The 14463-nt window shown below is 39.6% G+C and overlaps 2 protein-coding genes across 2 annotated transcripts; both read right to left on the reverse strand.

The window, feature by feature from the left end:
• Positions 1–797: 797 nt before the first annotated feature.
• LOC135473378 (putative amine oxidase [copper-containing]) lies at positions 798–3851 on the reverse strand. Its single transcript, XM_064753228.1, has 2 exons — positions 1749–3851; positions 798–1100 (listed from the first exon to the last, which is right to left on the reverse strand). Exons 1-2 carry the CDS (start codon positions 3849–3851, stop codon positions 798–800), a joined length of 2406 nt encoding a protein of 801 aa, XP_064609298.1.
• A 7523-nt stretch (positions 3852–11374) lies between these two features.
• On the reverse strand, positions 11375–14241 carry LOC135472569 (bifunctional peptidase and arginyl-hydroxylase JMJD5-like). The gene has a single exon (XM_064752125.1). The coding sequence runs from the start codon at positions 14000–14002 to the stop codon at positions 12710–12712; it is 1293 nt and encodes a 430-aa protein (XP_064608195.1). The 5' UTR covers positions 14003–14241; the 3' UTR covers positions 11375–12709.
• Positions 14242–14463: the final 222 nt, after the last annotated feature.

A 14463-nucleotide genomic window follows, 5' to 3' on the forward strand; every position in this document is an offset into this window, starting at 1 on the left:
TGTTAAAGTGGTTCCCATTATTATTGTCCTGTGGCTAATTGGCAAGCACATCTGTTTCTCTCAGTTAACTCATTCTGTTTTCAAACAGCGTGCCTTAAGTGCTTTGAACTCTTTCTTAATAGAACTAAATGTTAAATTGGTCATCTTTATTATTGCTCTATGGCCGATTAGAAAACACATCTCACCTATAAATCTCAAGTCGCATGCTTGAAGCGCTGTGTGGAGTTTAATTGTGTGTATTAGTGGATGAAAAGACTTGACTTTTTGTACCACATTGTGCATCAGGGTAGATTTTTTGTTCTTGTAATTTATGATGTCTGAACGTAAAAATGGTTTTCAAAATGGCATTTAATATATGTTTACATGTGATCTCTACGAACTTTCTCAATTGGTTACATGACATGGTATAAATGCTACATGACATACTGTATAAATGACACATGGTATAAATGACACATGACATACTGTATAAATGACACATGACACGTGGTATAAATGTCACATCACATGTGCTATAAATACCTACTAAACAACATGTACTTGCCAGTTGTAACTGACAAGTGCATTGATTTTAAACAGGTGTCACTGTGTATGTTGAGAGTGGGAGGATACGCGAATTGTACAGAAATGAACGATACGCCTTTATTAGTTTGATATTACCAGCACATGGAATATTTATTGACGGGAGTGGAAAAGTGGCCATGTATTTTGCCAGAAAAGACACGCGTGGGTTTTGCAATGTTGAAGAATAAAAACTAATAATGAGAAAAAAACAGACTTTTGAGTGGCTTGTTTTATTAATTAAATATCATGTCTGGGTCATTCAATAAGCGTTCATAGAAACTGGTAGGTTTTGGAACACATTTTCTAGTACTGTTCATGCCATAGCGGTTTATCACCAGGGGCAGTTTCCCGGGCTTGCCGTCGTCCTCAGCTGGTTGTATTCGAATAGCATTTCGGGAAGCCATGGATGGATCTTCGTCAAAGTAGTTGTAGGGCAACAGGAAGAACTGGAGATGCCCGCCAGGCGTTGGGGTCACCGGAAGGTCCTCTGTGTGGGGTATGTGGTGAACACCCAATGTCACCCATGCTACAAGGTCCTGGAAATATAGCATGTTCGTGTAAACCCAAACAGTATTGGCCGTATGATATGTAAATAAAGAAACGCCTTCTCAACCTTGAGTTACAGTGGTATCCCATGGAAGCGTTACCTGGTGAACTACCGTGGTATCCCATGGACCCGTTACCTGGTGAACTACCGTGGTCTCCCACATATCTGTTGTGATATCCTCTGCAGGGCGTCAGACACCAATCAAAAAACTAAACAAACCCAATCTCTGTTTTATGGATGATCACAATATTCATGTTCACTAAATAACTAGAAACGTTATCAATCAGTTTAAAAAATGTAACTACATGTATCAAAGTTTTACGACACTGTAGACGAGTTTAACCATCCCAAAATTAGGAACGAGCAGACTACATGTGCTTTCGTTGATTGGGCAACCCTATAATATTTCCCAGGGCCATCGATTTTCCACAATGTCCAGGGCTTCGTTGGGAGTGTCGCGAACTTACACTTAGATGTAATTTTCCTTGGAACGTAACCCACGTACAATGTACAACACGTCCATTTATCTGAGGATAAATAGAGATTTTAATGTCACGATGGCTGTTCTTGTAGCGGGATTACAACAAAACACGCTACTCTCTAGTTAAATGGCAACAAACAAACCAAATAATCTTACCTCGTCTACTATGTTTTCGTCGTCATCGAGGAAATTTTGGAAGTTGTTCACCGGATCGTAACTGTCCCATATAGCATACACAGAGCTACTTTGAACCTCAGTTTGTCTGAATTTCGTCACGGCCATCTGATAACGAGACCAGGGTATGGAGGGTTCGTGTCCTTTGCCCTCTGGAAGTAGTTGCTTCGACATACCGTTTATGGCGATTCTGTAAGCCCGAGAAACTCCTTGCTTAGTTTTGCGCTTTTCGTTGTGAAACAGGAGATATTTAGGGGTGCTGAAGTTGAATTTGTAGGCAGCCTGTATCTCCGTGTGATGAAGAGTTCGCTTAAATTTAAGTTGATTGTAGACGGTGACATCTGGTAACGAGGACCAATCCCCGTTAGGAGTCTCATCCACGCTTATGTCCAAAGTTTCAAATCTGTTTGATGTTCCAAAAATGTCCATGTCCACCTTGAAATTGAACATATGATGGTGAATATTGCCCAAGAGATTTTTGTGTATCTGGAACCCGAACTGTCTCTCGTTCGGAGAGTACGCACTGGCCAGGATATACCCAGTTGCCATGACCTTGACTTCGACGACCCCATTCTGATGAAATATGTAGTCGAATATGTAATCATAATTTCCAACAGTGAGCACCGTCCTTAGAACAAGAACGTCGTCCATCAGTCCCTCGTAGAAGTGGCCCTCGTATCCTGAAAAGGAATGATGGCGACGTAAAGGATTTCCCGTCTCTAGTTCAAAGAGACACAGGGCGTTGTCATATGTGATTGGTGCATCCGACCCATCGAATAGATGTGTCGCCGGAAGAAACGTAGCGTGACCAGGGCAGTCGGCTTCTGGGATGAGAATCTTTGAGAGGGTACCTATCATGGAAGCACTGTCGACAATGTCACTAAAACGACTGGCGGGGCCGTATCCAGAATAGAATACTGCGATTTCCTGTAAGCTGATTTCATATGCTATCCGTTGGTGTTTATACCGTACATCAAACAGCATTGGCCCGCTGTTGGTGGACATCCTGTAATTGAAGGACCAACCCATGTACTTGATGCGCTGCCCTGAGATGGAGTATCGTTTCCCATCGGGTTCTACCTGGAAAGGACGTCTTTGTTGTTTTTTAGGGAACGGGTCACCACGCAGGTTTAAGGTAGAAAATAAATTCTTGTCCACTTTGGGGAATGTGAAGTGGAGTTTTTCAACCTTTCCTGACCTATACGCATCCACAAGGTCGCCAAGACTGTTGAATACCTTTTGGTTGTACCACACTTTCTCAATTCGAAAGTTCTCCCTATGAACACCGTCTAAGTTGACCAAAATTTGAAAGTCTAGGGGATGAAGAGTCATGAAGTTCACGGCATGACTAAACCGAATCCAGAATTTTCTGACCACCTCTCCCGAGAGTGAAGTGGACACAGGACCAGCTGAATATGTCACACATTTCGAGCCGCAATCGCGCAGTTTGGCTCCGAAACTTTCAACAATGATATCTTCTGCTTTGTCAAAAATCTCTGGAAATATGTGGATGTTGATGAGCGCTATATCTGTCCCTGACAAGGGTCTGTAAGCAAAAGGAATAGGGTTTTTACGGCTACCTTTGTAGTCAATCAGATCATGGGTACTTGGTTTGGGCATTGGTCCCACTCTGTACTCCTGAATCAGCGGCGTAGGCAAATCTCCCCGGAAAACAATCACCTTTGCCCAACGCTGTGGTTTTCTGCCAGCATTATCCAGGTGCTGTAAAACTAGTGACTTAGTCGGTGGAAGCAATTCGATGGAGTAGATGTAACTGGATGATACGATGACTTTGTTGATATCAACCAGATTTAAGTCAGATTGAGATTTCAGGTAAGCTCTAGTGTTTTGCAACTCCTGCTTTGTAAGGTCAGCAAATACAGGCGGGTCCTCTGGCACGTTGAAGTCTATGCTTTCATGATAGGTGTCACACGTCGAGTCAGAATGAATTTCCACAGGCCCCGGATTTCTGGCGCTAGAGACTACTATGAGAGCTACGAGCAAAATTGCAGCAAAAAGCCCCAAAGCAATGCAACCTTCCTTCCAATACCCACGCCATCTTCGAGGATACGACTCTTCCAACATGGTAATTATAACAATAAACAGGTTATCCTGGGATATTTAGCACGGCGTTAATACATGCACTTCTACATGTCCGAATCCCTTTGCCAAGAGAACATGCTCACTTCCGTGATGCGGTTTTGAACACCAGTGATTGCACAAAAGATTAGATCCATGCAGGTTTTGTCACCAGCGTCCGCGTATACATGTGCCAAATTATCTTGTTTCTGTATCGGAAAAGCGAAAATGACAATGTGAACTGAAAAAAAGGCTTTTAATTAATACAACGACTCCAAAAAACACCTGTCGGGCTAGTTTAAGTCTGAAATCGATCGTCATGTGTATAAATCCATCCCACTGTTTAATATATAACAGGTGACATGACCATATTAGTGTATATAGCAGATGAAAAGAATGAAAGGGTTTTACTGACAAAAGAGCGATTTTTCCGGTTTTATGGCCTCTTTGAGTTCATAATAGTGAAATAAGCTGTAATCACATCGGGGAGGGTCTCTTGTCTTTTTTTCTGACGTCAGCCTTTTTTCTTCTGTTTTTATCGTTACCATACCGTAACATAAGGAAAAAATGACAATCAAAGTTACACATCGCCAAATACAAGCCGTTTAGTCTTAAACAATGTACTAAAATGATTCCAACAACAATGACTATCGCTACACTCAAAAATAATAGGCATGTATATATCACTTTAACAACACCCTGTTAAAAATACATATATGCCTTACCGCACCATGTTACACGTGCCTGTACATTCTAGCGTGATTTAAACTACCAGATGCATGGGTTCATTTATTTATTGGTGTTTTACGCCGTACTCAAGAATATTTCACTTATACGACCTAGGAATGAATAAATGTTTGCATGGGGTTTGAAGTCGTTACGTAAGAATTTTTCAGTTATATGATGACGAGGAGTCATGTGTGTGTACATATACCATGTCTCCTTGTGGCATGCCGAAGAAGTGCTGCCGCCACTGAAGTATCATGCCGAAGACACCAGACATGACACCAGTCACATTATACTGATACCGGGTGAACCAGTCCTGTTTCCTTGCTGTAACCTCTCACTGCTGAGCGCCAAGCGAGACATCAACAAGTACCATTTTTGAAGTCTTTGATATGACCCGACCTATAAGACCTCGAACAACAGGGATGGAAACCTGACAGAGTTTGCGGGATACCGACGACCATTCGCTGGTTGCCGGCAGACGTTTCCACGTAAAACTGCAGAAAAACATGCCGGACTTGAAATCCCATAGATGAGATGCTCCGGTATATTATGCTGCGTTAGCGCGCTAACTACTCGGCCACAGAAGCCCATGTGCTCAATCCGAACGTTTGTCGCCAGGACAAGTTCTCCCAGCTGTCAATCAGTCTCCTGGAAATTGTGTGCCCCGGGTCAATGAGCACCACTCAAATACGCAGTGTTGGTACTTCAAACAGGCATATGTTACTATAGCGTATTTCTCTTAGCCATTCGCCTATTTTCGGGTGTCTGTGAAATTAGTCGTACTCATAACCAAATTGTCTTCAGTCAGTGACAGGTAACAATTCAAGCTCTATCCATCATTACGCTGGAAGTCCATATTTTATAGAAAAAGTCTCTATTAGCACACCACCAACTGATATGAGTAGTGGTACATATACTGTCATTATTGTGTGCCACTTTTTATAGGTGCTGACGTTGTACCTCAGGCGCATCATGCAGAAGATAATTTAAAGTTTTGCATTAAGGGACCAAGCTGAGTACAATCGTCGAACACAAGGTATGTGTATTTGCCGCATTCATCGATCTTCGGCACTGGTAGAAGCCAATTAATCCTCTGGCAGCTGGCTAATGGTGAAGAATGTAGTCTAAAGAGGTGTATGTAAAATGACGCAGAGCTATACTGAAGGGATTTTTTTTTTGTCTTTTCTATATTTATTTGATGTTGCTTAACTCCATGTACAGACCTAATTTCGTTACTTTTCAAGGAAAAACACATGTCCAATTCCAACTTATTTATATACATGTATATACAGTGCATCTTTAAGGCACAGGAACAACACATGGCTATCTTATGAAAGAGGAATGAACCCACTGAAGCTTGTGCTAAGAGTGACGATGATCGATACAATATGAAGTCACATAAATAAGGTCAAAGGTAACTGATTAGAAAGAAACTATTACATTTTTCCCTCATTTTCCAGTTAAACGAGAGAGAGGTCAAGTTAATGGATATACACTTCACATATTCCTCTACTAAAGTATGTACTTAGGTTGGCTCTAGTGGCAACAAGGTGTGGTAACCTTAGCAATACAACAATTAAACGAGAGAGAGGTCAAGTTAATGGATATACACTTCACATATTCCTCTACTAAAGTATGTACTTAGGTTGGCTCTAGTGGCAACAAGGTGTGGTAACCTTAGCAATACAACAAGGCATGTAGAGCTCCATTTTCTTTTCAAAGTTATAGTAAACTTATAGAAAGATTACTAATCCTAAATATTTATATGTATATAAAATGGCAACACCGTTATACTGCTTTTTATCTGAGTTGTATTGTTTAAACATAGGTAAAGGAAATACATGCTTTTGATTTCTTATATACATGTCACATCAATAAACTTGTACCAGTGCATTAACTTACTACACAGAACTGCCAGTAAGTGGCATCACATAAGCATTTCAGGGAATTCACAACACAATAATTTCAGATCTATCAAGCACTTAGCACAGGCTACTGCTTGGGACATCTCTAGACTTTCGTAAGCTCCGGGACATACAGGAAATGAACATAATAATGTTTTGACAGCTGATTCGCTGAACACCAACTGACAAAATAATATTGAGACTGGATCAATATCATTTGGAAAATACTTTTCGAACTCAAGAAAAATTACATGTGAGATAATAATATCTAAGCATTGGGAAAAAAACATTCCACCAATGGTACTTTAAACCGAATATAACATGGTTATTTATTTAACATTTGGTGACTTTTATCAGTACCTCTGACGTATTTCTTATAATCTGCAACTACTCGAGGTTGGGTTAATTTTTTTCTTCCTCCATCCATTCCTGTCTGACAGTGTCCTCTCATATTTAATCTCTTTAGAACCAGGATCTTATGTAGACAGCAACGACCCTTTTGCTGTCCTTCCACTGCACCCCTACCATACAATTTTCTCTCTGCCACCGAAAATCTCCCCTCAAAGCACATTTCTTCCACTTTCTGACATCTGTATAACACAGAGGCAAAGCTTTACCCTTTGATTTTAGCACACCAACAATACGCATTCCTTATTGAACAACTCAATATAAGTGTAGAAATAATCCAGAAACAAAATGTATCTCTGGCATTCTTAATACTGAAGGTGGTAAACGGGTTTCCCAAGTATAGAATGAATTCACACGTTTATCCTGCCTGCACCCACATCCAAACTGGTTTTCTCCCGTGAAATGGCAACATCAGCTCATCGGCTGTCTGGTTAGTAGTACTAGTACAAATCCTGAGACAGAGTTCGGACATGGTGAGGGAGCAGCCTGATTCGTGTAAGTTTGTCACCTAATAGCCGAAACAAAAATTAATTCCAAGAAATCAGACAGCCACATAGTGTTTACAAAATAACTAAGAAGCTTTTTTCTCCTATAAGGAGTTATTCGTCCAAGGGAGATAATCAACAAGGTTTATAACACTTGTCAACATCAAGTAGAGGAGGTGAAACTTGTAGAAACGCGTGGAGAGCCTTGAATCGTCACCTTGTCATTACGTTCATCACAGGGTTTGATCGATAAAGAGGACAACTTGACCAGTACACAGAGGCTCTGTTATTTGGCAACTGACGTCTATAGCGTCACAATGCCCAAAAATCTATAAGAACTGATTAATAACTTCTTAGCATGTAAGTAGGCCTACAAGTTATGTATTTGTGGACATTTAGTCTGAAATGAATCAAAATGTATTTCCATTTCACTATCAGATGCCTGTTTTGTGTAAAAATCAATGATTAATATCATAGACCTTCCAATTATTGCAGACAAAACAATGCGACTATAGCTGGCCTACATTTTTTACTGTCTTCATAGCATATGTAAATGCTATGAAGATGATAATTCTGTTCAGAGCTGGTTCGTACTTATCCATTTTCCCCACAGTTACCCTACCCCACTCCTTCAGCCTATTTACATGACTCAGGTAGTCACCCGCCCCAATAAGTTGCTCCGCAAATTGGCTTGCGGCAATGTAGATTTGCTTTACCAGACAACTTAAGAAAGTCAAGAGGCATCATAATGTAATAAAATCTAGAAATATAACACTCTGAGTAACACGTGCTACGCATAAAGTAACATTATTACATTACAGGTAGGCCCTATAGCATGTGCTAGCCATAGTGTAATAATTGTGTTGTATTACATGCATGCACTGCGGATAGCACATTATGTAAAAAAAAATTATTCACTACACGAATACATTTTGTAAATAGACTTCTGTTTGCAGATGCGTGAGTGCCTGTTCAAGGCATGGGTAAGTGTCTGTTCAAGGCATGAGTAAGTGTCTGATCAAGGCATGGGTAAGTGTCTGATCAAGGCATGAGTATGTGTCCGACCATGGCATGAGTAAGTGCCTGTTCAAGGCATGTGGTAAGTGTCCGGCCATGGCATCCTTTGAAAACCATGAAAGATTCGGTTAAGCTACAGATACTCTAATAATGTCAGCCGAGTTTGTCCTCACAGATACACATTACATGGTTAAACATTTACGGTGTTTAGAAATGTTACACGATTGGGAGCTGTTACACGATTGGGAGCTGTTACACGATGAGATGCAGAGTTTTTCCTCGATCAGGCGCTCTTACACGATTAGGTGCAGATTTTTTCCACGATTATGCACTATTATACGATTAGGTGCAGATTTTTTTCCACGATTAGGCGCTATTAAAGGATTAAGCTCAGCGTTCTCCAGTATTTTGGCGTTTTAACCCGATTAGGCCCAGTGTTTTTAGACTTAAAATTTTTTCCATGTCAATAATACTCACTCTCAGTTGCGGGGAGGGGTAACTCTCATTTCGAGCAATGCATTTGCGGGAGAGAGGATGTGAAACTGTCCCAAATATGTCGGACTGATTGAGGATAAAAGGAACATTTACCCTGTCTACAAGGGCATTAAAAAGTCACAGCATGATAACCTGATGAGGGAAAAACAAGTTCCAGCAGCAAAATATTAGTTTATGACATTGTTTGCCTATAATACTTTTGGGAGATTTTTTTGTCGTAAGTAAAGTCCACTGCTGAAGAACCATACGGTTTGGCACACTTGAGTATCGTCTACTGCAAGCCGTCAGTCAGGAGGAACAAAAACGCCGAAGCTGGAGTAACACAGAGAGCTTTGTCAGCTTAATTAGCATGTTTACATGTACAGACCTGCATTTAATTGACTTCGTGTTTTAGGTCTGGTAATGATAGAATGTATATATCATTTCTAACACGGAATTAAATTTAGGCTAAAAAGAAAAAGAACATGAGCTCAAGTACGTGACTCACTGCTGCTGGAGATATAACTGTGGAGTACATGCATAGACAGTGGTGGGGACACATAAACACTCAAGCACAGTGTTGTGTGAGGGAATGTTGTAAATCAGCAGGTTAGCACACATAGATGCAATGCCGACTTGCACGTCACCCTAGCTGTAAACGTCAGACGAGCTTGTCTTCAAGTGATATAAGGCCTGTCCAAACGGCCCCAAGAATGCTGCCGACAGCTTATTGTCACTCTCACCAATATCGCACAGGCAACATAGCTTTTGCTTTTTAAATTATTAAAGACGAGCTACCTTTTTTAACAATAGCAGGGTGATGGCGGAGCAGTGGCAACAGGTGAATTCACGTGAAATCCAGAATGCATGGAAATTGATGATTTATGAATCTTGTACATGTATAATGCATACCTTTCCCAACTTATGCACATGAAAAATAATTTCTGTTCTGCTAGATACTTATTTATTTTGGCAGGTGTTCAACTCTACTCAAAAATATTCCATAATGTATAACAGCATTCAGGCTTAACAAGGGTGTAAGCCAAGAAATACTTGGCAGTATGCCAGGAGTATAAGCTTACGTGACAAATGTTACTTTTAAGCCACCGTCAAATCAACCGGATCTGGACTTCGGTGTGTGACCTCATTAAACAAGTGGGAAGTGAACTGTTCCAGCTTTTCGCACCTTTTTTTTTTTTTTTTTTTTTTTAAATAGCACCCAGGTTAATATGTTCAGCACTTTACAGTTGCATATTCCTATATAAAACCAGTCAGAATGTATGTTAAGTACACGAACATGACGACTGATAAGTGTTACGGCAGTACATGGTTTACTCCAATCAGGTTTCCTCCACCAATATTTCTCTTCCTGTGTATCAGTGATTCTCGAGTATGTCATTAAAATTAAGCAAATAAACCATCTCATTTTGATATTACAATGTGAAGTCTTCCAAGGTCTTGTTGAGAACCCTCCAACTCGTCTGACATTCTTTTGCATCTAGAAGTATTGAGCATGTGAAAATTAAAGTCTTGAAAAAGTGGCAATTTAAGCCTGTCTCAGGTGACAGTTTTACTCTCAGTAGCCCTTTGGAATAACCAGAATCAATATGTACTACCATTTTTGTTAATTAGTTTATTTATTTGATTGAACACTAACTCCATACTCCATAGTTTTTTTCATTTAAACCATGGCAGTCAGTGTTTGGATTAGGTTCTGCAGAATGACAAGACGTGCAAAGCCTGAAGTACCAAGGAGCTAAACTCCAGAATGCATTGACTGCAACTATCCAAACAGCTGACTCCCATGAAAATTTTAAAAAGTGGGTATCAACTGAGAAAGGAATCAAAACCTACCTCCTCAGTCCCCATACCTCCTTTTTCTTTTCTTTTTTTATTCTTATCATCTAACTGTGCACAATTACAAAACCCAAGAAATTATTTCCATAGAATAAAATACAACTGATGTTTGTGATGTTAATCTTGAATTTTCTGCTGCATGTATTCATTAAGCATTTCTTAGTTATAATTTTTAACTATGCAAGGCAACTATCCTTAATATGTATTTTGTGTCTATTGTTATTTGTGCGTATATATGTATGTGCATGTGTCAAACAAGTTTGTTTTTTCTTCTTAATGTGCTGTTTTCCGTTATGTTGAAATCCATGTGTATGTTTTCATAGATATAAGGTCGGTGATAACAGCTCCATTGCCAGCTTATGTTTATTTATTTTGTAAATCGAAGATAAATAAAGTATATCTACCTATTGTTCAGAGGATCCGAGTCATGTTTGTTAATTAAGTCAGTTATAAACATGCACACGTCTTACCATAAATCATCATTAATGTTATAATGTTCTCATGACATCTCCAAATAATGCTCTCATTTCCTTAATTTTACCACTCTTAGATCTTATGAAAGATATTTTTCATGCTCAATATACATATGATTAGTTGATGAATACAATGTGATGCATACTATCATTCTAAGAAAGACTGAAAATACACACAATCATTAATTCATTATCATTCTTTCTTTCTGTTTATTACTAACTATATTTACAACATTCAAATAGAGTTACACACTATCAACATTCTGCAACCTGCAAAAGGTGCTGAACATGTAAAATTAGTGACACAGGATAGTTATGTAAAAGCTGGATTTCTGGAGACCAAACAATTTGTTTGTTGTTATTTAACCCCAAATATCATCACATACACCACTAAGTGTGCCTTACTAAGACAATAAAAACTTGCATTCATCTTTTAGGAATGTCAGAACATATATAATGATACATATTTATTATATCTGATGACTTGGTTGAATCAGGCCTTATAATACAAGTATAAAACAATTAATACAAGTAAATAAATTCCATTTGAAGTCGACATTTGACCTATGCTCTCCTTTCACACTATGCATGCAACTGTCATGTCTTCCCAATGAATATACCGGGGAGAGTGGGGGGGTGGGGAACCAAAAAATCCTGTTTCCTGATAATAGCCATCAGAAAAATAAGGACTTCCTCCAACTCTAACCCAATGGACATGAGAAGATGCTTTTCTGGTGTCTATTCTGATAGCTAATATTAACACACATAAGAACAATACCATCTGTAATAATATTAACCTGCTTATGAACATTTTTAATTAAGGTTTACTCTATTATCAAATATCCTGTTATTTTGTGAAAGTCAGTCATTCACGTCCAAAACAATTTTTTTTTTTTTTTGCAGTTTTCCTTTATAAATGTCCTATGAATTTATTTATTTATTTGATCAGTGTTTTACGCTGTACTCAAGAAGATTTCACTTATTAGACGGCAGCCAGCATTATGGTAGGAGGAAACCGGGCAGGGATCAGGGGGGAAACCCATAAGTTGCTGGCAGACTTTCCCACATATAGCCGGAGAAGAAGCCAGCATGACCTGGACTTGAGCTCACAGTGACTGCATTGGTCACAAACTTTTAAAGACATAATTCACAGCTTCTAGTTTGCAATAAATGCTTGTCTTGTTAACATCCTACAATATTACCAGCTGTAGTCATAATTCAATTGCCTCTCCATTCAGGATCATTCACACATGGACAGGCTAAACAATAAACACAATGCAAGGTTTAAAAATTTACCATTATTGATGATACATACAGGTTTAATGCCAGATGAGATATATACCTTCACAATATCTCAGCTACATCAGCACACACAAAATGCAGCATTTCTTCCTCATTTAGGAAGTACTGATAAGCTATGCACATCAAGAGCGGCCGGAGGTTAACCAAAACTTTTCATCAGTATACATTTAAAATTACATATTTACTTATTTCAGTTGATAGCATGCATCCAATTGTTATAGCTCATCTCTGGTTTCTAAGATTTCCGCTTCCTCATCGAAAGCGTCTGGATTCTCATCATACTCCTCCTCAAGATCTTTTTCTATTTCATTTAACAAAGTTTCTAGACGCAACAAAATATCCCTAGCATTTTCCCATATTTCTTTGTCAGCATCATTAAGCTCCTGTTTTGTTAAGGCGGTGTCTTTGTTTAAATCTAGAAGTTTAAATATCTGGAGAAGCAAATCTTTATAACCAACCCCAGCGTGCGATTCGTCAGGTTCATCTTGCCCCAGAAACTGCTCCATGAATTTTTTTTCTGTTATCTCAGAATGGATCCCTATCATCTGAAGGATATGATCCTTCAATGATTCCTCACTGTTCAGCGCAGCTCCAAAACCAATGTAGTTGACTTTATCCAAGGTCAAATCGTAGTCACATTTTTGTGGGCATAAGCTTGAGTCTATGTCTGCCGTTTTGTGATGGTCCCACCAAATGTTGACGGCTAGGTTACTGTTGTAAGAGCGTACCTGGTGTATCCAGCGGTATGGGATGTAGAGACAGTCTCCTGCAGTCATGTTAACATATACAAACTCTACTTCAGCCAGGCCTGGGTACTTTGTGTAATCAACAGCGTCAACATCAACGTCAGAGTAAGAGCCTTCAGGATGATCCATGTCAACTTTGTCACCATAAAGCAAAGGATCTATCATCACAAATTCCTTATCCCCACGAATGAGACAGTTTATGTTCTCCACTGCATCTGTGTGAACAACAGATTTCGTACCTCCACTGCTAAACCACATGAGAGCGTCTACCACCGCACCATTAACAACAGACTCGCACTGTGCAGGACATGGAAACACCATGTCAGGCCTTAGGGCTCGAGGAACACTGTTGACCATGTACTGATCAGTATCATTGTAGATCTTTACAAACTGTCTCAGTGTCATAAACGATGTTGGATTTGTGCGATTCTCTTTCTTTCTAGACTCGATCAGAACATCCTCGGCATCGAGTTCCTGAAGGCTGGTGAAATAGTCATCTGTCCACTGATGAAAGGCTCTTGACAGTTTAGCTGCGCCTGTCATTTTCAGTGGACGAAGAACAGAAACATAATTGTGAAAAAACTCTTGCGCGGACGGGAATCCTTCAACCTCGTCCATTAGCTTGCTTGGTCGTCCAGTCCCAAACTTTTGCAAGTGACCTGGCTCCAGGGTCAAATCTTTGGATATTTTTTCACCATTTGTGCAGTAAATATACACAGCGAACAACGTTATAACCAGACTGCTGCTGACTTCAAACGACATCCTGATTGCGACAAGGCAATTTCCAAAAATATTTCGCTAACTATAAAAGCTGTCGTTGTGATAGACTCTAGTGTATGCCAGCTGTCTGCGCTACGCCGGTGTTAGACGCTTATCTTCTACATGTACCTTTCAGAACTGGAACAGTAAGTAAGCACTCATCCTTGTTGACGTGTCAACTATAACCTCTTTGATAGTGTTGGATGTTTATTTGTAAAAAAGGACATCCTGCTAGTCTCCCATTTTGCACAAGCCAACTGGAGAACGACTTGAAATACAACCCTCCATGACCTAACAACCCTATGTAGTTCCTTCTTCCGGGTTAATATGGACTCGTCTAAGGTAGTGGGGGTGCAAGAAGCTCCGATTTACTACTCGTGTGACAGGCAAACCACAGTGGATAAAAAATCCGTCACTAACCTTCCAGGTATAGGGTGAATATTTGATTTCTTAGTGTTTAGAAC

The sequence above is a fragment of the Liolophura sinensis genome, chromosome 8, assembly GCF_032854445.1.
Source record: "Liolophura sinensis isolate JHLJ2023 chromosome 8, CUHK_Ljap_v2, whole genome shotgun sequence".
Classification (NCBI taxonomy): domain Eukaryota; kingdom Metazoa; phylum Mollusca; class Polyplacophora; order Chitonida; family Chitonidae; genus Liolophura; species Liolophura sinensis.

Coding starts and splice junctions, on each gene's coding strand:
- LOC135473378 (XM_064753228.1), bottom strand. CDS start 3,851: ATGTTGGAAGAGTCGTATCCTCGAAGATGGCGTGGGTATTGGAAGGAA. Junction 1,101..1,748: donor ACGAAAACATAGTAGACGAG/GTAAGATTATTT, acceptor CTATATTTCCAG/GACCTTGTAGCATGGGTGAC.
- LOC135472569 (XM_064752125.1), bottom strand. CDS start 14,002: ATGTCGTTTGAAGTCAGCAGCAGTCTGGTTATAACGTTGTTCGCTGTG.